This window comes from Bombina bombina, chromosome 4, assembly GCF_027579735.1.
Source record: "Bombina bombina isolate aBomBom1 chromosome 4, aBomBom1.pri, whole genome shotgun sequence".
In the NCBI taxonomy this organism is placed as follows: domain Eukaryota; kingdom Metazoa; phylum Chordata; class Amphibia; order Anura; family Bombinatoridae; genus Bombina; species Bombina bombina.
The window spans coordinates 873611489-873635600 of NC_069502.1; the positions used below are offsets into that span (position 1 = coordinate 873611489).

General features: G+C 42.3%; 1 protein-coding gene across 1 annotated transcript in view; it reads left to right on the forward strand.

The window, feature by feature from the left end:
* Positions 1-23524, forward strand: part of LOC128658033 (gastrula zinc finger protein XlCGF66.1) — a 77308-nt gene extending 53784 nt beyond the window's left edge. Inside the window, exons 10-12 of the mRNA XM_053712480.1 lie at positions 18702-19118; positions 22573-22700; positions 23336-23524. Coding sequence (XP_053568455.1) covers positions 18702-19118; positions 22573-22700; positions 23336-23524 — 734 coding nt within the window. The remainder of the gene's footprint in view (positions 1-18701; positions 19119-22572; positions 22701-23335) is intronic.
* The last annotated feature ends 588 nt before the right edge of the window (positions 23525-24112 follow it).

The following is a 24112-nucleotide window of genomic DNA, read 5'->3' on the forward strand; positions in this document are numbered from 1 at the left end:
GAGGCAAGCGCGATAGCTCTGGGTTAAGGACAGAGCGCGCGGATGAGGTGAGAGCCATGTCAGATACTGCGTCACAGTTTGCAGAACATGAAGACGGAGAGCTTCATTCTGTGGGTGACGGATCTGATCCAGGGAGACTGGATTCAGAGATTTCTAATTTTAAATTTAAGCTTGAGAACCTCCGCATATTGCTAGGGGAGGTATTAGCGGCTCTGAATGATTGTAACACGGTTGCAATTCCAGAAAAATTATGTAGGTTGGATAGATACTATGCGGTACCGGTGTGTACTGACGTGTTTACTATACCTAAAAGGCTTACAGAGATTATTAGCAAGGAGTGGGATAGACCTGGTGTGCCTTTTTCCCCTCCTCCCATATTTAGGAAAATGTTTCCTATAGACGCCACCACACGAGACTTATGGCAGACGGTCCCTAAGGTGGAGGGAGCAGTTTCTACTTTAGCTAAGCGTACCACTATCCCGGTAGAGGATAGTTGTGCCTTTTCAGATCCAATGGATAAGAAATTAGAGGTTTACCTTAAGAAAATGTTTGTTCAACAAGGTTTTATTTTACAGCCCCTTGCATGCATTGCGCCTGTCACTGCTGCGGCGGCATTCTGGTTTGAGTCTCTGGAAGAGGCCATTCGCACAGCTCCATTGGATGAAATTATGAACAAGCTTAAAGCACTTAAGCTAGCTAACGCATTTGTTTCTGATGCCGTCGTACATTTAACCAAACTTACGGCTAAGAACTCCGGATTCGCCATCCAAGCGCGCAGAGCGCTATGGCTTAAATCCTGGTCAGCTGACGTGACTTCTAAATCTAAATTGCTTAATATTCCTTTCAAAGGGCAGACCTTATTCGGGCCCGGCTTGAAAGAAATTATAGCTGACATTACGGGAGGTAAGGGCCATGCTCTACCTCAGGACAGGGCCAAATCAAAGGCCAAACAGTCTAATTTTCGTGCCTTTCGTAACTTCAAGGCAGGAGCAGCATCAACTTCCTCCGCTCCAAAACAGGAAGGAGCTGTTGCTCGTTACAGGCAGGGCTGGAAAGTTAACCAGTCCTGGAACAAGGGCAAGCAGGCCAAGAAACCTGCTGCTGCCCCTAAGACAGCATGAAGAGAGGGCCCCCTATGCGGAAACGGATCTAGTGGGGGGCAGACTTTCTCTCTTCGCCCAGGCTTGGGCAAGAGATGTCCAGGATCCCTGGGCGTTGGAGATCATATCTCAGGGATAACTCCTGGACTTCAAAACTTCTCCTCCACGAGGGAGATTTCATCTTTCAAGGTTATCAGCAAACCAAATAAAGAAAGAGGCGTTTCTACGCTGTGTACAAGACCTCTTACTAATGGGGGTGATCCACCCAGTTCTGCGGACGGAACACGGGCAAGGATTCTATTCAAATCTATTTGTGGTTCCCAAGAAAGAGGGAACCTTCAGACCAATCTTGGACTTAAAAATCCTAAACAAATTCCTAAGAGTTCCATCATTCAAAATGGAAACTATTCGAACCATCCTTCCCATGATCCCAAGAGGGTCAGTACATGACCACAGTGGACTTAAAGGATGCCTACCTTCACATACCAATTCACAAGGATCATTATCGGTACCTAAGATTTGCTTTCCTAGACAGGCATTACCAGTTTGTAGCTCTTCCCTTCGGATTAGCTGCGGCTCCAAGAATCTTTACAAAAGTTCTGGGCTCACTTCTACTAAGACCGCGAGGCATAGCGGTGACTCCGTACCTAGACGACATTCTGATACAAGCGTCAAGTTTTCAAACTGCCAAGTCTCATACAGAGATAGTTCTGGCATTTCTGAGGTCGCATGGGTGGAAGGTGAACGTGGAAAAGAGTTCTCTATTACCACTTACAAGGGTTCCCTTTCTAGGGACTCTTATAGATTCTGTAGAGATGAAAATTTACCTGACAGAGGCCAGGTTATCAAAACTTCTAAATGCTTGCCGTGTCCTTCATTCCATTCCACACCCGTCAGTAGCTCAGTGCATGGAAGTAATCGGCTTAATGGTAGCGGCAATGGACATAGTACCATTTGCGCGCCTGCATCTCAGACCGCTGCAATTGTGCATGCTAAGTCAGTGGAACGGGGATTACTCAGATTTGTCCCCCCTACTAAATCTGGATCAAGAGACCAGAGATTCTCTTCTATGGTGGCTTTCTCGGCCACATCTGTCCAAGGGGATGACCTTTCGCAGGCCAGATTGGACGATTGTAACAACAGACGCCAGCCTTCTAGGCTGGGGCGCAGTCTGGAACTCCCTGAAGGCTCAGGGATTATGGACTCAGGAGGAGAAACTCCTCCCAATAAATATTCTGGAATTAAGAGCAATATTCAATGCTCTCCTAGCTTGGCCTCAGTTAGCAACTCTGAGGTTCATCAGATTTCAGTCGGACAACATCACGACTGTGGCTTACATCAACCATCAAGGGGGAACCAGAAGTTCCCTAGCGATGTTGGAAGTCTCAAAGATAATTCGCTGGGCAGAGTCTCACTCTTGCCACCTGTCAGCAATTTACATCCCAGGCGTGGAGAACTGGGAGGCAGATTTTCTAAGTCGCCAGACTTTTCATCCGGGGGAGTGGGAACTTCATCCGGAGGTCTTTGCTCAACTGATTCATCGTTGGGGCAAACCAGATCTGGATCTCATGGCGTCTCGCCAGAACGCCAAGCTTCCTTGTTACGGATCCAGGTCCAGGGACCCGGGAGCGGTGCTGATAGATGCTCTGACAGCCCCTTGGGTCTTCAACATGGCTTATGTGTTTCCACCATTTCCGATGCTTCCTCGTTTGATTGCCAAGATCAAACAGGAGAGAGCTTCGGTGATTCTGATAGCGCCTGCGTGGCCATGCAGGACCTGGTATGCAGACCTAGTGGACATGTCGTCCTGTCCACCGTGGTCTCTGCCTCTGAGACAGGACCTTCTAATTCAGGGTCCTTTCAACCATCCAAATCTAATTTCTCTGAGGCTGACTGCATGGAGATTGAACGCTAGATTCTATCAAAGCGTGGCTTCTCGGAGTCGGTTATTGATACCTTAATACAGGCTAGGAAGCCTGTTACCAGAAAAATTTACCATAAGATATGGCGTAAATATTTATATTGGTGCGAATCCAAGTGTTACTCATGGAGTAAGGTTAGGATTCCTAGGATATTGTCCTTTCTACAAGAGGGTTTAGAAAAGGGCTTATCTGCTAGTTCGTTAAAGGGACAGATTTCTGCTCTGTCTATTCTTCTACACAAACGTCTGCTTTTTGTCAGGCTTTAGCTAGGATTAAGCCTGTGTTTAAGACTGTTGCTCAGCCGTGGAGCTTAAACTTAGTTCTTAACGTTCTTCAAGGCGTTCCATTTGAACCCCTTCATTCCATTGATATCAAGCTGTTATCCGGGAAGGTTCTGTTTTTGATGGCTATTTCCTTGGCTCGAAGAGTCTCTGAGTTATCTGCCTTACATTGTGATTCTCCTTATCTGATTTTTCATTCAGACAAGGTAGTTCTGCGTACTAAACCTGGGTTCTTACCTAAGGTAGTTACTAACAGGAATATCAATCAAGAGATTGTTGTTCCATCACTGTGTCCTAACCCTTCTTCAAAGAAGGAACGACTTTTGCATAATCTGGACGTAGTCCGTGCCCTGAAGTTCTATTTGCAGGCAACTAAAGATTTTCGTCAAACTTCTTCCCTGTTTGTCGTTTACTCTGGACAGAGAAGAGGTCAAAAGGCTTCGGCTACCTCTCTCTCTTTTTGGCTTCGTAGCATAATACGTTTAGCCTATGAGACTGCTGGACAGCAGCCTCCTGAAAGGATTACAGCTCATTCTACTAGAGCTGTGGCTTCCACCTGGGCCTTTAAAAATGAGGCCTCTGTTGAACAGATTTGCAAGGCTGCAACTTGGTCTTCACTTCACACTTTTTCAAAATTTTACAAATTTGACACTTTTGCTTCTTCGGAGGCTATTTTTGGGAGAAAGGTACTTCAGGCAGTGGTTTCTTCTGTTTAATGTTCCTGCCTTGTCCCTCCCTTCATCCGTGTACTTTAGCTTTGGTATTGGTATTCCATAAGTAATGGATGACCCGTGGACTGACTACACTTAACAAGAGAAAACATAATTTATGCTTACCTGATAAATTTATTTCTCTTGTAGTGTAGTCAGTCCACGGCCCGCCCTGTCTTTAAGGCAGATCTAAATTTTAATTAAACTCCAGTCACCACTGCACCCTATGGTTTCTCCTTTCTCGTCTGGTTTTGGTCGAATGACTGAATATGACATGTGAGGGGAGGAGCTATATAGCAGCTCTGCTTGGGTGATCCTCTTGCAGCTTCCTGTTAGGAAGAGATATATTCCATAAGTAATGGATGACCCGTGGACTGACTACACTACAAGAGAAATAAATTTATCAGGTAAGCATAAATTATGTTTTTATCCTGTTGATTCTGTGTGTGTTGGTGCTCTGACGTTACTAGGCCATGTTTGGCGCCTCTGTTCCTCTTTCTTCTTAGATTACGATACATCAGGATGACCGTCCTATGACAGAGAGCTGCCTCCTTTTTTCAGGATTGTTGTTATGGACATTTTGTGATATTTGCATATACCCATATGCTAGCATCCACCTATTTGGATTGGGTAATTTTTTGATTGATTGTATTATTTATTTATAGTTTGTTTTCTTTGTACTTAATTTTCAGTCATCTGTTAGCGCCCCCTATGAGTGTGGTGTATATATTGTATACACCACTCTCTAATATTTCTGTTACCTATCTCATCATACCTGGTCTGTGATAACCACAGATGCAAGTCTTTCAAGTTGGGGAGCTGTCTGGGGGTCTCTGACAGCACAAGGAGTTTGGAATCCTCTGGAGGCGAGGTTGCCTATCAATGTTTTGAAACGCTGTGCTCTTCAGGGCTCTTCAGGCCTCTATTTAAAAAGTAGCCTTATCTCCATTTTCAGACAGACAATGTTAAAGCAGTAGCTTATGTAAATCATCAAGGGGGTACTCACAGTTCCCTAGCCATGATAGAAGTATCTCAAATCCTCTCTTGTGCAGAAACCAATTCCTGCCTTATAACTGTGATTCACATCCAAGGTGTAAACAACTGGGAGGCAGACTACCTCAGTCATCAGTCCCTACATTCAGGAGAGTGGTCTCTCCACCAAGATGTGTTCTATCTGTTTGTGAAACACTGGGGCCTACCAGAAATAGATCTGATGGCCTCTCATTTGAACATCAAACTTCCCAGGTACCTTGTGAGATCCAGGGATCCTCAGACAGAGGTGTTGGATGCTCTAGCAGTTCCCTGGTCTTTCCAGCCTGCTTATGTATTTCCCCCTCTGATTCTACTCTCCAGAGTTATTTCCAAAATAAAAATGGAACAGTCATTTGTAATCCTAAAAGCCCCAGCGTGGTCACACAGAATTTGGTATGCGGACCTGCTCCAAATGTCCAGTATCTCACTATGGCCTCTTCCTCTTAAGGCCATACATGTCTCAATGTCCCTTCTTCCATCCTGATTTAAAGTCTCTACACATGATGGCATGGAAATTGAATGCTAACACTATGATTCAGGCTTGCAAGCCTGTTTCTAGGAAAATTTATCACAAAGTTTAGAAAACATATATTTCTTTCCTATTGAATGGAGAGTCCACAAATCATTCCAATTACTAGTGGGATATTGACTCCTGGCCAGTAGGAGAAGGCAAATGGCACCCAGCAGAGCTGTTCAGTATCACTTCCCTTACCCATAACCCCAGTCATTCTCTTTGCCTCCTCCCCCTTTTTGGGATTGTGGTCAAGCTGTGCCCAAGTCGATCTCTTTAGTGAGAGTAATGGTGGCTATTAGCAATTTGACGACAGCAAAGTGGTCTTATATTTGAACATTATTGCTACCCCATTATAGAAAGCCAATGGTGGTTACTCTGTTCTTTCCTTTCTACAGGTCCCTGGTAGAAATGCATGAATCTGCCACACCTTAGGAAACAGTCCCTGCCTGACAGAGCAGGATCCACAGGTAAGAGCTTTCCCTTCTAGGTTTGAAGGTACCGGCACTCTAAGGGTTAATCCCTTTGTGCCATTATCTTGGGGCTTACATGCATTTCTTATGAGGACAAACCATAGATCTGAAGGATGAGTATCTTCATGTTCCCATTCACAGGGATTATTACCAGTTTCTGAGGTTTGCCTTTATAGACAAACATTTACAGTTTGTTGCCCTTCCTTTTGGCCTTGCTACAGCTCCCAGAATTTTCACAAAGGTTCTGTGGGCTCTTCTGGCAGTGGTCAGGTCCCAGGGAATTGCTGTGGTGCCTTACCTGGATGACATCTTGGTTCAAGAGTCATCTTTTCATCTTGGTTCAAGAGTCATCTTTTCATCTAGCAAGATCTTATACAGAGATGTTGTTGTCTATTCTTCGTTCCCAAGGGTGGAAAGTAAATCTGGGATAGAAATCCCTATACCAGATACAAGGGTGTGTTTCTTAGGAACAATTATAGATTCTCTATCTATATGGAGATTTTTCTGACGAATGTCAGAAAATCCAAACTTCTTGGTTTGTGCCTTTCTCTCCAGTCTGCTATTCGTCCATCAGTGGCTCAATGCATGGAGGTGATCGGTCTGATGGTTTTTCTATGGACATCATTCCTTTTGCTCGCTCCATCTAAGACCTCTGCAGTTATGCATGCTCAGTCAATGGAACAGAGACCACTCAGATCTCTCACAGAAGATAGATCTAGATCCACTGACAAGACTCTCGTGGTGGATTTTTCAGGGCCATTTGTCTCGAGGCACATGTTTCCTAAGACCTTCCTAGGTGATTGTGACCTCGGATGCCAGTCTATTAGGCTGCGGAGCAATCTGGGGCTCCTTTAAAGCTCAGGGCCTGTGGACTCAGGAGGAGTCTTCACTTCTAATAAAAATCTTGGAGTTGAGCGCAATCTTCAATGCCTTGAGAGCTTGGCCTCAACTAGCCTCGGTCCGGTTTATCAGATTCCAATCTGACAACATCACCTCTGTGGCTTACATCAGCCACCAGGGAGGAACTCGGAGCTCCTTAGCAATGATGGAGGTGACTCGCATTCTCCAGTGGGCGGAGTCTCACAATTGTCATCTATCTGCCATCCACAGCCCAGGAGTGGACAACTGGGAAGCAGATTTTCTGAGCAGACAGACTTTTCATCCAGGAGAGTGGGCTCTCCACACAGAGGTTTTCACAATGATAACCCTCAGGTGGGGGGTTCCAGAGTTGGATCTGATAGCGCCTAGTCGAAAGCTTCCAAAGTACGGTTCAAGGTCAAGAGATCCTCAAGCCATTCTGATAGACGCTCTGGTGGTTCCTTGGAACTTCAATCTAGCATACCTGTTCCCTCCGTTTGCTCTCCTTCCATGAGTAATTGCTTGCATCAAGCAGGAGAGAGCTTCTGTAATTCTAATAGCTCCTGCATGGCCTCGCAGGATCTGGTTACCTCTGAGGAAGGACCTTCTTCTTCTTTAGGGTCCTTTCCTTCATCCAAATTTGGTTTCTCTGAAGCTGACTGCTTGGAGATTGAACATCTAGTTTTGGCTAGATGTGGCTTCTCTGAGAGTGTCATAGATACTAAGCTTCAGGCTCTTACTTGCAGAATTTTCCATAGGGTATGGTGTAAATACCTTCATTGGTGTGATTCAAAAGGTTTTTCTTGGAACAAAGTAAGGGTTCCTTGAATTTTGGCTTTTCTTCAGGAGGGCCTGGAGAAAGGTTTGTCAGTCAGTACTCTAAAGGGTCAGATTTCTGCAATGACTATTCTTTTGCATAAACGTCTGGCAGTTCTGCCAGATGTTGTCTTTTGTTCAGGCATTGGTTAGAATCAGGCCTGTGTTTAAACCTGTTGCTCCTCCTTGGAGCCTTAATCTTGTTCTTAGAGTTTTGCAACAGGCTATTTCTTCTGCTCGCAGAGTTTCTGAACTTTCGGCTCTACAGTGTGATTCCCCTTACCTTATTTTTCATGCTAATAAGGCGATCCTCCGTACTAAGCTGGGTTTTCTCCCTAAGGTAGTGTCGGATTGCAATATTAATCAGGAAATTGTTGTTCCCTCTTTTTGTCCCAATCCTTCTTCCCAGAAGGAACGTCTTTTGCATAACTTGGATGTTGGGCGTGCTTTAAAATTTTACCTTTAAGCAACTAAAGATTTTCGGCAGACCTGCCCTGTTTGTTGTTTTCTCTGGAAAGCATAGGGGTCAGAAGGCCACTTCTACCACTCGTTCTCTCTGGTTGAGAAGTATTATCCGTTTAACTTATGAGACCGCTGGACAACAGCCTCCTGAGAGAATTACAGCTCATTCCACTAGAGCTGTCTTTTCTTCCTGGGCTTTAAAAAATGAAGCTTCGGTGGAGCAAATTTGCAAGGCGGCCACATGGTCCTCTATTCATACTTTTTCAAAATTTGATACTTTTGCCTCGCCTGAGGCTTCTTATGGGAGAAAAGTTCTTCAAGCGGTGGTGCCTTCGGTTTAGGTCTGCCTGTTTTGTTCTCCCTTCCTTTAATTGTGTGTCCTCTAGCTTTGGGTATTGGTTCCCACTAGTAATTGGAATGATTTGTGGACTCTACATGCCATAGGAAAGAAAAACATTTATGCTTACCTGATAAATTTCTTTCTTTCCAGGCATGGAAAGTCCACGACCCGTCCTTATTTATATTTAGGTGGTAGTTTTTTTGTAAAAACCTCAGGCACCTCTATACCTTTGTGTTATCTTCTTTCTCTTGTTAAGTGTAGTCAGTCCACGGGTCATCCATTACTTATGGAATATATCTCTTCCTAACAGGAAGCTGCAAGAGGATCACCCAGCAGAGCTGCTACATAGCTCCTCCCCTCACATGTCATATTCAGTCATTCTCTTGCAGCCTAACTAGATAGGTCGCTGTGAGAGGTATGTGGTGTTTTTTAACTTAGTTTATTTCTACAATCAAAAGTTTGTTATTTTAAATGGCACCGGAGTGTGCTGTTTATTCTCAGGCAGCATTAGAAGAAGAATCTGCCTGCGTTTTCTATGATCTTAGCAGACGTAACTAAGATCCACTGGCTGTTCTCATCTGAGGAGTGAGGTAACTTCAGAGAAGGGGAATAGCATGCAGGGCCCCCTGCAAATGAGGTATGTGCAGTAATTATTTTTCTGAGGAATGGAATTGACTGAGAAAATACTGCTGATACCAATGTAAAGTAAGTTCAGCCTTAAATGCAGTGATAGCGACTGGTATTAGGCTGATGAGTGTGTGTACACTGAATGTATTTTTCTAAGGAATGGAATTGACTCTGAAAATACTGTTAATACTGAAATAATGTATAAGCCTTAACTGCAGTAAAAGCGACTGGTAGCAGGCTTATTAATAACACTTCATAACTTTTCAAATGTATGTTTAAAACGTTTACTGGCATGTTAATCGTTTTTTGTGAGGTACTTGGTGATAAAACTTATTGGGGCATGATTTTTACCACATGGCCATCTTTGTTTTCTGCATAGAAACAGTTTTCTGAGCTTCCCCACTGTTGTAATATGAGTGGGAGGGGCCTATTTTAGCGCTTTTTTGCGCAGTAAAAATTCAGTCACAATCTGTCTACTTCATCCTCCATGATCCAGATCGTCTCTAGAGAGCTCAGGGGTCTTCAAAATTCATTTTGAGGGAGGTAATCAGTCACAGCAGACCTGTGACAGTGTGTTTTGACTGTGAGAAAAACGTTAATTATTAAATTGTTAATCCGTTTTTGGGTATTAAGGGGTTAATCATCCATTTGCTGGTGGGTGCAATCCTTTGCTAAATTAATACATTTACTGTGAAAAATTGGTTGCTATAACTATTTTGGTTCATTGTTATTTCAACTGTGACAGCTTTTCTCCAACATAGGTGTGTCCGGTCCACGGCGTCATCCTTACTTGTGGGATATTCTCTTCCCCAACAGGAAATGGCAAAGAGCCCAGCAAAGCTGGTCACATGATCCCTCCTAGGCTCCGCCTACCCCAGTCATTCTCTTTGCCGTTGTACAGGCAACATCTCCACGGAGATGGCTTAGAGTTTTTTAGTGTTTAACTTTGGCCTCTCGTCAGAACTTCAAGGTTCCTTGCTACGGGTCCAGATCCAGGGATCCCAAGGCGACTCTAGTAGATGCACTAGTAGCACCTTGGACCTTCAAACTAGCTTATGTATTCCCGCCGTTTCCTCTCATCCCCAGGCTGGTAGCCAGGATCAATCAGGAGAGGGCGTCGGTGATCTTGATAGCTCCTGCGTGGCCACGCAGGACTTGGTATGCAGATCTGGTGAATATGTCATCGGCTCCACCATGGAAGCTACCTTTGAGACGAGACCTTCTTGTTCAAGGTCCGTTCGAACATCCGAATCTGGTCTCACTCCAGCTGACTGCTTGGAGATTGAACGCTTGATCTTATCAAAACGAGGGTTCTCAGATTCTGTTATTGATACTCTTGTTCAGGCCAGAAAGCCTGTAACTAGAAAAATTTACCACAAAATATGGAAAAAATATATCTGTTGGTGTGAATCTAAAGGATTCCCTTGGAACAAGGTAAAGATTCCTAAGATTCTATCCTTTCTTCAAGAAGGATTGGAGAAAGGATTATTGGCAAGTTCCTTGAAGGGACAGATTTCTGCCTTGTCTGTGTTACTTCACAAAAAGCTGGCAGCTGTGCCAGATGTTCAAGCCTTTGTTCAGGCTCTGGTTAGAATCAAGCCTGTTTACAAACCTTTGACTCCTCCTTGGAGTCTCAACTTAGTTCTTTCAGTTCTTCAGGGGGTTCCGTTTGAACCCTTGCATTCCATTGATATTAAGTTATTATCTTGGAAAGTTTTGTTTTTGGTTGCAATTTCTTCTGCTAGAAGAGTTTCAGAATTATCTGCTCTGCAGTGTTCTCCTCCTTATCTGGTTTTCCATGCAGATAAGGTGGTTTTACGTACTAAACCTGGTTTTCTTCCGAAAGTTGTTTCTAACAAAAACATTAACCAGGAGATAGTCGTGCCTTCTTTGTGTCCGAATCCAGTTTCAAAGAAGGAACGTTTGTTGCACAATTTGGATGTTGTTCGCGCTCTAAAATTCTATTTAGATGCTACAAAGGATTTTAGACAAACATCTTCCTTGTTTGTTGTTTATTCTGGTAAAAGGAGAGGTCAAAAAGCAACTTCTACCTCTCTCTCTTTTTGGATTAAAAGCATCATCAGATTGGCTTATGAGACTGCCGGACGGCAGCCTCCTGAAAGAATCACAGCTCATTCCACTAGGGCTGTGGCTTCCACATGGGCCTTCAAGAACGAGGCTTCTGTTGATCAGATATGTAGGGCAGCGACTTGGTCTTCACTGCACACTTTTACCAAATTTTACAAGTTTGATACTTTTGCTTCTTCTGAGGCTATTTTTGGGAGAAAGGTTTTGCAAACCGTGGTGCCTTCCATTTAGGTGACCTGATTTGCTCCCTCCCTTCATCCGTGTCCTAAAGCTTTGGTATTGGTTCCCACAAGTAAGGATGACGCCGTGGACCGGACACACCGATGTTGGAGAAAACAGAATTTATGTTTACCTGATAAATTACTTTCTCCAACGGTGTGTCCGGTCCACGGCCCGCCCTGGTTTTTTAATCAGGTCTGATAATTTATTTTCTTTAACTACAGTCACCACGGTATCATATGGTTTCTCCTATGCAAATATTCCTCCTTTACGTCGGTTGAATGACTGGGGTAGGCGGAGCCTAGGAGGGATCATGTGACCAGCTTTGCTGGGCTCTTTGCCATTTCCTGTTGGGGAAGAGAATATCCCACAAGTAAGGATGACGCCGTGGACCGGACACACCGTTGGAGAAAGTAATTTATCAGGTAAACATAAATTCTGTTTTTGTGCTTCTTAAAGGCACAGTAGCGTTTTTTATATTGCTTGTAAATTTATTTAGAAAAGTATTTCCAAGCTTGCTAGTCTCATTGCTAGTCTGTTTAAACATGTCTGACACAGATGAATCTCTTTGTTCACTATGTTTAAAGGCCAATGTGGAGCCCAATAGAAATTTATGTACTAATTGCATTGATGCTACTTTAAATAAAAGTCAATCTTTACATGTAAAGAAATTATCACCAGACAACGAGGGGGAAGTTATGCCGACTAACTCTCCTCACGTGTCAGTACCTTCGCCTCCCGCTCAGGAGGTGCGTGATTTTGTGGCGCCAAGTACATCAGGGAGGCCCTTACAAATCACTTTGCAAGACATGGCTACTGTTATGACAGAAGTATTATCTAAATTGCCAGAATTAAGAGGCAAGCGCGATAGCTCTGGGTTAAGGACATAGCGCACGGATGAAGTGAGAGCCATGTCAGATACTGCGTCACAGTTTGCAGAACGTGAAGACGGAGAGCTTCATTCTGTGGGTGACGGATCTGATCCAGGGAGACTGGATTCAGAGATTTCTAATTTTAAATTTAAGCTTGAGAACCTCCGCATATTGCTAGGGGAGGTATTAGCGGCTCTGAATGATTGTAACACGGTTGCAATTCCAGAAAAATTATGTAGGTTGGATAGATACTATGCGGTACCGGTGTGTACTGACGTGTTTCCTATACCTAAAAGGCTTACAGAGATTATTAGCAAGGAGTGGGATAGACCTGGTGTGCCCTTTTCCCCTCCTCCCATATTTAGGAAAATGTTTCCTATAGACGCCACCACACGAGACTTATGGCAGATGGTCCCTAAGGTGGAGGGAGCAGTTTCTACTTTAGCTAAGCGTACCACTATCCCGGTGGAGGATAGTTGTGCCTTTTCAGATCCAATGGATAAGAAATTAGAGGGTTACCTTAAGAAAATGTTTGTTCAATAAGGTTTTATCTTACAGCCCCTTGTATGCATTGCGCCTGTCACTGCTGCGGCGGCATTCTGGTTTGAGTCTCTGGAAGAGGCCATTCGCACAGCTCCATTGGATGAAATTATGAACAAGCTTAAAGCACTTAAGCTAGCTAACGCATTTGTTTCTGATGCCGTCGTACATTTAACCAAACTTACGGCTAAGAACTCCTGATTCGCCATCCAAGCGCGCAGATCGCTATGGCTTAAATCCTGGTCAGCTGACGTGACTTCTAAATCTAAATTGCTTAATATTCCTTTCAAAGGGCAGACCTTATTCGGGCCCGGCTTGAAAGAAATTATAGCTGACATTACGTTAGGTAAGGGCCATGCTCTACCTCAGGACAGGGCCAAATCAAAGGCCAAACAGTCTAATTTTCGTGCCTTTCGTAACTTCAAGGCTGGAGCAGCATCAACTTCCTCCGCTCCAAAACAGGAAGGAGCTGTTGCTCGTTACAGGCAGGGCTGGAAAGTTAACCAGTCCTGGAACAAGGACAAGCAGGCCAAGAAACCTGCTGCTGCCCCCAAGACAGCATGAAGAGAGGGCCCCCTATCCGGAAACGGATCTAGTGGGGGGCAGACTTTCTCTCTTCGCCCAGGCTTGGGCAAGAGATGTCCAGGATCCCTGGGCGTTGGAGATCATATCTCAGGGATATCTCCTGGACTTCAAAACTTCTCCTCCACGAGGGAGATTTCATCTTTCAAGGTTATCAGCAAACCAAATAAAGAAAGAGGCGTTTCTACGCTGTGTACAAGACCTTTTACTAATGGGGGTGATCCACCCAGTTCCGCGGACGGAACACGGGCAGGGATTCTATTCAAATCTATTTGTGGTTCCCAAGAAAGAGGGAACCTTCAGACCAATCTTGGACTTAAAAATCCTAAACAAATTTCTAAGAGTTCCATCATTCAAAATGGAAACTATTCGAACCATCCTTCCCATGATCCAAGAGGGTCAGTACATGACCACAGTGGATTTAAAGGATGCCTACCTTAACATACCGATTCACAAGGATCATTATCGGTACCTAAGATTTGCTTTCCTAGACAGGCATTACCAGTTTGTAGCTCTTCCCTTCGGATTAGCTACGGCTCCAAGAATCTTTACAAAAGTTCTGGGCTCACTTCTGGCGGTACTAAGACCGCGAGGCATAGCGGTGACTCCGTACCTAGACGACATTCTGATACAAGCGTCAAGTTTTCAAACTGCCAAGTCTCATACAGAGATAGTTCTGGCATTTCTGAGGTCGCATGGGTGGAAGGTGAACGTGGAAAAGAGTTCTCTATTACCACTTACAAGAGTTCCCTTTCTAGGGACTCTTATAGATTCTGTAGAGATGAAAATTTACCTGACAGAGGCCAGGTTATCAAAACTTCTAAATGCTTGCCGTGTCCTTCGTTCCATTCCACACCCGTCAGTAGCTCAGTGCATGGAAGTAATCGGCTTAATGGTAGCGGCAATGGACATAGTACCATTTGCGCGCCTGCATCTCAGACCGCTGCAATTGTGCATGCTAAGTCAGTGGAACGGGGATTACTCAGATTTGTCCCCCCTACTAAGTCTGGATCAACAGACCAGAGATTCTCTTCTATGGTGGCTCTCTCGGCCACATCTGTCCAAGGGGATGACCTTTCGCAGGCCAGATTGGACGATTGTAACAACAGACGCCAGCCTTCTAGGCTGGGGCGCAGTCTGGAACTCCCTGAAAGCTCACGGATTATGGACTCAGGAGGAGAAACTCCTCCCAATAAATATTCTGGAATTAAGAGCAATATTCAATGCTCTCCTAGCTTGGCCTCAGTTAGCAACTCTGAGGTTCATCAGATTTCAGTCGGACAACATCACGACTGTGGCTTACATCAACCATCAAGGGGGAACCAGACGTTCCCTAGTGATGTTGGAAGTCTCAAAGATAATTCGCTGGGCAGAGTCTCACTCTTGCCACCTGTCAGCGATTTACATCCCAGGCGTAGAGAACTGGGAGGCGGATTTTCTAAGTCGCCAGACTTTTCATCCGGGGGAGTGGGAACTTCATCCGGAGGTCTTTGCTCAACTGATTCTTCGTTGGGGCAAACCAGATCTGGATCTCATGGCGTCTCGCCAGAACGCCAAGCTTCCTTGTTACGGATCCAGGTCCAGGGACCCGGGAGCGGTGCTGATAGATGCTCTGACAGCCCCTTGGGTCTTCAACATGGCTTATGTGTTTCCACCATTCCCGATGCTTCCTCGTTTGATTGCCAAGATCAAACAGGAGAGAGCTTCGGTGATCCTGATAGCGCCTGCGTGGCCACGCAGGACCTGGTATGCAGACCTAGTGGACATGTCGTCCTGTCCACCGTGGTCTCTACCTCTGAGACAGTACCTTCTAATTCAGGGTCCTTTCAAACATCCAAATCTAATTTCTCTGAGGCTGACTGCATGGAGATTGAACGCTTGATTCTATCAAAGCGTGGCTTCTCGGAGTCGGTTATTGATACCTTAATACAGGCTAGGAAGCCTGTTACCAGAAAAATTTACCATAAGATATGGCCTAAATATTTATATTGGTGCGAATCCAAGAGTTACTCATGGAGTAAGGTTAGGATTCCTAGGATATTGTCCTTTCTACAAGAGGGTTTAGAAAAGGGCTTATCTGCTAGTTCGTTAAAGGGACAGATTTCTGCTCTGTCTATTCTTCTACACAAACGTCTGGCTGAAGTTCCAGACGTTCAGGCTTTTTGTCAGGCTTTAACTAGGATTAAGCCTGTGTTTAAGACTGTTGCTCCGCCGTGGAGCTTAAACTTAGTTCTTAATGTTCTTCAAGGCGTTCCATTTGAACCCCTTCATTCCATTGATATCAAGCTGTTATCCTGGAAGGTTTTGTTTTTGATGGCTATTTCCTCGGCTCGAAGAGTCTCTGAGTTATCTGCCTTACATTGTGATTCTCCTTATCTGATTTTTCATTCAGACAAGGTAGTTCTGCGTACTAAACCTGGGTTCTTACCTAAGGTAGTTACTAACAGGAATATCAATCAAGAAATTGTTGTTCCATCACTGTGTCCTAACCCTTCTTCAAAGAAGGAACGACTTTTGCATAATTTGGACGTAGTCCGTGCCCTGAAGTTCTATTTGCAGGCAACTAAAGATTTTCGTCAAACTTCTTCCCTGTTTGTCGTTTACTCTGGACAGAGAAGAGGTCAAAAGGCTTCGGCTACCTCTCTCTCTTTTTGGCTTCGTAGCATAATACGTTTAGCCTATGAGACTGCTGGACAGCAGCCTCCTGAAAGGATTACAGCTCATTCTACTAGAGCTGTGGCTTCCACCTGGGCCTTTAAAAATGAGGCCTCTGTTGAACAGATTTGCAAGGCTGCGACTTGGTCTTCGCTTCACACCTTTTCAAAATTTTACAAATTTGACACTTTTGCTTCTTCGGAGGCTATTTTTGGGAGAAAGGTACTTCAGGCAGTGGTTCCTTCTGTTTAATGTTCCTGCCTTGTCCCTCCCTTCATCCGTGTACTTTAGCTTTGGTATTGGTATTCCATAAGTAATGGATGACCCGTGGACTGACTACACTTAACAAGAGAAAACATAATTTATGCTTACCTGATAAATTTATTTCTCTTGTAGTGTAGTCAGTCCACGGCCCGCCCTGTCTTTAAGGCAGTCCTAAATTTTAATTAAACTCCAGTCACCACTGCACCCTATGGTTTCTCCTTTCTCGTCTGCTTTGGTCGAATGACTGAATATGACATGTGAGGGGAGGAGCTATGTAGCAGCTCTGCTGGGTGATCCTCTTGCAGCTTCCTGTTAGGAAGAGATATATTCCATAAGTAATGGATGACCCGTGGACTGACTACACTACAAGAGAAATAAATTTATCAGGTAAGCATAAATTATGTTTTTTCCATTTCCCTTTGGTCAAATCACTGGGGGTTATGGGTAAGGGAGGTGATACTTAACAGCTCTGCTGGGGTGCTCTTTGTCTCCTCCTGCTGGGCCAGAAGTGAATAACCCACTAGTTATTGGAATGATTTGTGTACTCTTCATGCCTGGAAATAAATACATTTATCAGGTAAGCATAAATTTTGTTTTCATGGTGTATCGACTATGATTATTCCTGCCAATTTTTTTTAGAATTCTTCAGTTTTTTGTAGAATGGTTTAGATAAATGTTTATCTGCCAGTTTCTTTAAAAGGACAAATCTCTGCTAGTTCTGTATATATTTAATTGGAAGACTGCTAACCTTCCTGATGTTCATTGTTTTTGTTCAGGCTTTGATCTGAACTAAACCTGTTTTCTGCCTATTTCTACTCCTTGGAGTCTTAACTTAATATTACATTTTTTACAGGCTCCACTTTTAGAACCTATGCATATTTTGGACATTAAACTTTTTTCATGGAAAGTGTTGTTTCTTTTGGCTATCTTCTGCTAGAAGAGTTTCTGTATTGTCTGCTATCTCTTGTGATTTTTTTTTATCTGATTTTCCATCAAGATAAAGCTGTTTTGCGGACTACATTTAAATTTCTACCTAAAGTTGTTACCACACACAACATTAATAGGGAAATTATGGTTCCCTTCTTGCGTTCTAACCCAAAAAATGCTTCTGAAAAATCTTTACATTCTTTGGATGTTAGGGCATTAAAATATGTTGATTCTACTAAGGATTTCAGACAGACTAATCGGTTTGTTCTTTTTCTGGCCCTAAGAAAGGCCAGAAGGCCTCTGCTATTTCTTTAGACTCTTGGATGAAACTTTTTGATTCACAAAGCTTATTTTTCGGCGGGTCAGCCTCCGCCATAGAGAATTACAGATCATTCTACCATATTGGTTTCCACATCTTGGGCTTTCAAGAATGAGGCTTCAGTTGATCAAATTTGCAAAACAGCCACTTGTTCTTATCTGCATACTTTTAATTTTTTTTACCATTTTGATGTTTTTGCTTCGTCAGAAGCAGCCTTTGGTAGAAAGGTCCTTCATGCAGTTATCTCAGTTTGATAATTGGGCCTATATACTGTATATAGTTTGGTCACTCTCTCTTGTGGTGGATTTTTCAGGATACTTATATTTATTTTTGAGTTATGGATTAATTTCTCAGCAAAAAAAGCTGTTTTTGTTTTAATCCCTCCCTAATTGTTACTTGTGGACTTCCACATCTTAGTTATTAGATCCTATACATAACAGTTTGTGGACTCTAGCCACCTATATGAAAGAAAACATAATTTATATCTTACCTGATAAATTCATTTCTTTCATGGTGGCGAGACCCCATCCGTATGGGGTTGTTTTTTTTGTTTTAAGCACATATTTTTTTCCTGCTCCTCATTTTGGCTTTTACTCCTTCTTCTAAACACCTCACCACTTGGCTATACATCATACTAAGGTATGAGTGAGGATGGAGGGGTTTTAAAGGCTTTTGAGGTTTGGGAAACGTTGCCTCCTCCTGGTAGGAATGTATATCCCATACGTAACAGCTTGTGGACTCTTGCCACCATGAAAGAAATTAATTTATCATGTAAGATATAAATTATGTTTTTAAAGGCTCTAAATATTTTTAAATTCATTAAAGAAAAATAACTTAAATTCTGCAGTAGCATTATTTTTTTTATTTCAGTAATTAACAAGTATTTTAATGATTGACAAACATTGGGTGCTGGAGAGTCCTTTAAGGTCCTTAGTGTCCAGTAAACTATCGTTAAGCCTTAGCATGGAGGCTGAGGAAAAGGTTTAGAGGTCATAGCTGGTCCCCTCCTCTTGTAGTGGGCACTAATTCAAAACAGCTAAAGTGTTCTCAAATAAAATGTAATTATATAATAACATTACTCCTATTGTATTTCTTTTTAACAGATGGAACCACAAGTTTCAGAAATCCTAGTTATGGCCAGAGTGCTGATGCTTCGTCCTGTCATTTTCCAAATCAAAAAAGCCACATGGGGAATCTATCTTGTGAATGTGAGGAATGTATTAACAGGAAATCACATGTTATTAGTCACCAGAATATTCATACGGAAGTGAAAGCATATTCATGTTCTGGATGTGGAAAAGGTTTCAACCAGAAATGGGAACTTATTAGACACGAGAAAATTCATACAGGAGAGAAAGAATTTTCATGTTCTGAATGTAGGAAATGTTTCCTTAGAGAATGGGATCTTAAGAGACATCTGAAAATCCATACAGGAGAAAGAGCATTTTCATGTTATGAATGTGGGAAATATTTTTCTCGGAAAGCACATCTTATTAGACATCTGAAAACTCATACTGGAGGTAAAAATATGAATTTTCTATATGTGTGATACTAAGAATATTATTTTAATTTACATGTACTTTGTTTTGAGCCATTTTATTATATTTACCTATTATTATTATTATTATTATTTTTAATTAATAAACAAAATTCAAAATAAGCAGAAGAAAAATCTAAATCAAATAAATATTTGGTGTGACCACCTTTTGCCTTGAAAAGATAATTATTCTAGATATATTTGCACAACATTTTTAAGGATTTTTATCCAGTTTTACAGCTGACATGACTTAAATGTATTTTCATGAAACTTATCATGCTGATGACTTTTGACTTGATCTAATGCTCTTTGGTAGTTTGAAGTTGTTAACTAAACTTAAATTACCTTTTGTTTGTTACAGTCCACAGTTAGGTACAGTTAGGGCCAGATTACAAGTGGCATGCTATTTAGCGCTTTCACTCAAGCATAAACTTGTTTGTTGTGTGCGTATTACATGTTGAAAGTAAAAAGTTTGCGCGCAAGAGAAACCCAACACACGCTAACCAAATCTCTCAACCGCCTTATCGTATTCTCCCCATAGTCAATAGAAAGCGCAGAAGAAAAAAACCTAAAACATATCGCTCTCACGCTACCCTCACAGGAGTTGTGAATAGTTCACTTTCCTATTTTCTTCACATACAGAACAATATAATTTTTATTGTAAATACATATTTCTATATATCGGAATGATAAAACAAAAGTACCAGTCCATGTGCACACCTTTTTCCGTCTTAGAGATTGTTTAACCGTAACATAAACTTCCAATTAGGAGCAGTAGGAATTTTTGTTTCCTTGCTAAGCCGGCATTGACGGCAAATAGCGTATACAGTAAAGTGAAATGAAGACTGTCGGTGTATGGCAAAAAAGACTTCCTTCGGGAGTTACTGCCGCTCGGTCCTGGGGGAGAAAAAAAGCACTACAGCCAACTCCGTTTGTTCCTCTCATCAAGACGGTTCATCCTCCTTGCAGGTTTCTCCAAGTGGTAGGACAATCCGCTTGGTCCTGGGGGGTAACACTGTATTTAACTCCATAGAAAATGTGTACAATATGGGTGAATACTTTCCTTTAAATTCTGAACCGCAGCCATCTCACAGTCTCTCCTGAACACTGTGTAGATAGATAGGGTGTGCTAGATAGAGGCGCTGGTTCTTTATTCGTTGTCTGCTCCTTTTTCACTCTTTTCTCCTTAGTTCTCCTCAATTTCTAGGTACAAGGAACAGTGCTGAGACATCAAACTGAAGCACCTAAAATAGGGTGTATATCTACTCACAGTAAATATTCCAAACAACCGGCTCTCTCCTATTGCAAATAAACGATTCTACAGATTTTTCAATAAAAAAACTCTATTTTATTTTAGCCCCTAAAATAAAGTACAGTTTTTTATTGAAAAATCTGTGGAATCGTTTATTTGCAACAGGAGAGAGCCGGTTGTTTGGAATAATTACTGTGTGTAGATATACACCTTATTTTAGGTGCTTCAGTTTGATGTCTCAGCACTGTTCCTTGTACCTAGAAATTGAGGAGAACTAAGGAGAAAAGAGTGAAAAAGGAGCAGACAATGAATAACAAAGAACCAGCGCCTCTATCTAGCACACCCTATTTAACTCCAGTCTGTCCCCTTCACACAGCGTATCCTTTCCGCCTCCTGGCATGTGCGGGATACAGAGCTTAGTCCTCGCAAGCATGTATCCTACTCACGCCCCCCTTCATGGTCGCATCTCATTGGATAGGCTAGTAGCAGCTTCCAAAGTTGACTCCGTGGCTCACAAGAAGCAGGCCCAAAGGTATGCAGAAGAGTATATAGCCTGGAGTCAGTTCAATAACGGAAAAAACTTATTTATTACAATCCGTTAAAAACAGATCCACAATAGTATTGGTTCTAAGGTGGTGTATCTGTCAGATCCGCTGTAATGTTTCGGCTGTCATGCCATAGTCATAGCGTGGATACTGACAGATACACCTGTAAATGGGAAAACAAAGTAAAATGGGATATACAAATTTTGACCAAGTATCATGGTATGGGTATTATCCTTAGGGGGTTAAAGGGACAGTTTACTCAAAATATGTATCCCCTTTCATTTGTTCCTGCTGGAGTGTATTTAGTTGTTTACAAGTATTTCTATTACCCTTATATTGGCATTTGAAATAGTTTATTTAGTCTGTGGTATCCCCACCCATCCTGAAAGTTTTTGGCCTTGAGGCCAAGCTGTGTTAACACAGCCAGTAGAATAAATTACACTCCAAGTGGGTTATAGAAGAGATAAGGTAATAAAATGTTAATTTTCCATTGTTCTCTCCAAGTATTGGTGATTGGATTATGGCCAGATATAAGATAAAGAAGCAGTACACAATCTGATAAAGTAATGAGATCTTATTATACCAACAAGCTCAACCCATTGTATTAGGTTGTGGCTTCAAAACACAAAATCAGCTAATTCATATACACAAATAAACCTTAAAAGGCAAATCTCATACATTTTATACTCTGCAGCTGGTAAATAAAGTAATTGGAAGCACATTAAGCGAAAAACTATTTTATAGTATACTGTCCCTTTTAAGGTTGAATAAATTCCCAACCTTTATCACTGATGACATTGACTTCATCACACAATTGAATGATACTTTATCTGACTGCTCACTAAAATCAATGCTATTAATTATTAAATTACAGTTCATATTGATATCATACAAACAGAGTTGAATAAAAGGAGAGTGGCCCCTTAGTACTGAATTTGATACAATACTTAAACAAAGCATCTCAGAGGCAAAAACTCTGCTGTTGGAAATCAAACACAAAAATTATTTAAGGAACCAATCTGACTGTGACCTTAACAGGGTATATGTTTGGAACAGAAAGGAACGAGCACAACAAAGAAACAATTATTACCCGCATAGGGAGAGAGGTAGAAGAGGGAGGTATAATGACAGTAAAAAAGTAAGATTCTCAGAGTGAGGCTGAATCTCAAGATTTATCCAGCTTAGGAGGGGAGGAGATAATGTATGACTACACCCCCAGTCCTCAGCCTCTATCACTGACACCCACAATCTTATTAACACTCTTAAAAATAGTGCAGACCAACAAACAGTAAGACCCAAGACAAGAACTTTCACCCTCCAATCCTCCCTAGTGACAAACAAAAGTATGAATTGAATAGTAAATATCAAATTAACACTGAAACTATGGGAACAGGTGTGAATTCAATGGACATAGAACCGTTTTTTCAGACACCCCCAAGAGGATCCAAAGGGGGGGGGGGGGACAAAATACAAACACAAATCCCCTAGGACGTGGACAGCGAATTGACAGTCATAACTCAGGAACAGATCAGATCGAGTCAATACCCCCAGAAGAGACAATGTGGTAAACATTTCAGACCATACGTTGACTAATACAGAGATATTAGTCCTAATTATGGGTTTGAATTTTGTACCCACAGCCAAGTTTAACCTCTTTCAAACATTATTAGATGTCAATAACATAAGGAATCTGACTTTTAGAAAATTCTATAAACAAGACCCGCAGCAGGCTAACTACACTGGGAAGGATACTAATAATGGTTCTGAGGTACATGCAAGTCTTACATTTCCGGAAACTTGGCACTTGATTGCTCTTGATGACCTCTACTCTGAGGGGACCACTGCTAGTGTCAATTCTGCAAAACTCCCCACATTTTAAAGAAATATCATCTTTTTATCCGATACATTTCAGAGGTCAACTAGGAAACTTTCCAAAGTAGAGAAGAGAGAGACCTTACAGAATTGTCAGAGATCACAGGATTAAAACACTCTAACAACAATCTGACAAAAAAATGAGAGGGACACACTTAAAAGTTTACGGGAGAATGATAACCTAATCATTAGCGCAGCGGATAAAGGTGGCTCTATTGTGGTAATGAATAGGACTCGGTTAACGAGGCACTAAGACAACTTAACGATAAAGATCAATATGTGCATCTTAGAGAAGATCCCACTCTTAGATATCAAAGGGGATTGAAATGCCTATTAGATGAGGGAAGGGACATTGGCATCCTTGATGATAACACCTATACTTATTTATATGTTAACAATCCTGTAATCCATGTTTTTAACCACTAACCCAAAATCCACAAACCTACATCAGGAGTACAGGGCCGTCCACTTGTCAGTGGAATTGGGTCTCTAACTGAACACTTGTCCCAATTGCTTGATGCCATTCTCCAGCCCCTTGTAGGGGCCCTACACAGTCACCTCACAGACACCAAACATCTTTTGGAATTATTGAAAGATCAGGGCTGGTCAGAAAATCAAGCTTGTCTGACTATAGACGTTAATGCCCTATACTCCTCAATTCCACATGAGGAAGGACGTCAAGCAATTGAGTTTTTTTCTGAGAAGGTCACTACTTTATGAGGACACCAGCTGTGACTATATATTGAGGGTAACAAAGTTCTTGTTAACACACAATTATTTTAGGTTTGATGGGGTGTTTTATCTCCAGAGATATGGTACTGCGATGGGAGCAAAGTTTGCCCTCTCCTACGCCAACCTTTTTGTGGGTTGGTGGGAGCAGGTCCACATCTTTGGGGATGACAACCCCTTTAAACCTCATATCTCCTTTTATAAGAGGTTCATAGACGACTTGATTTTGATTTGGCAGGGTGATGAGCTTTTGATGGAAGCTTTCATGCATAAACTCAATGACAACATGATAGGTCTTTCATTTATTCACGAGTACAATAAGTCACATATTAATTATCTGGATGTATTCCTTATGGGCTCCACCTCTGCCAGTGAGTGCCATATCGACACTAAAATTTACCGTAAACCTTCAGCTGGTAACTCCTTGCTACATGCAAGGAGTGGACACCCTAATTGGGTTTTCAAGGCCATCACGAAAGGACAGCTCATCAGAGTCCGGAGAAATTGAATGATTTGAGCTTTTAAGAGCAGGCTGATGAACTCACTGGCAGACTGGTATCTAGGTCCCAACCAGAACCA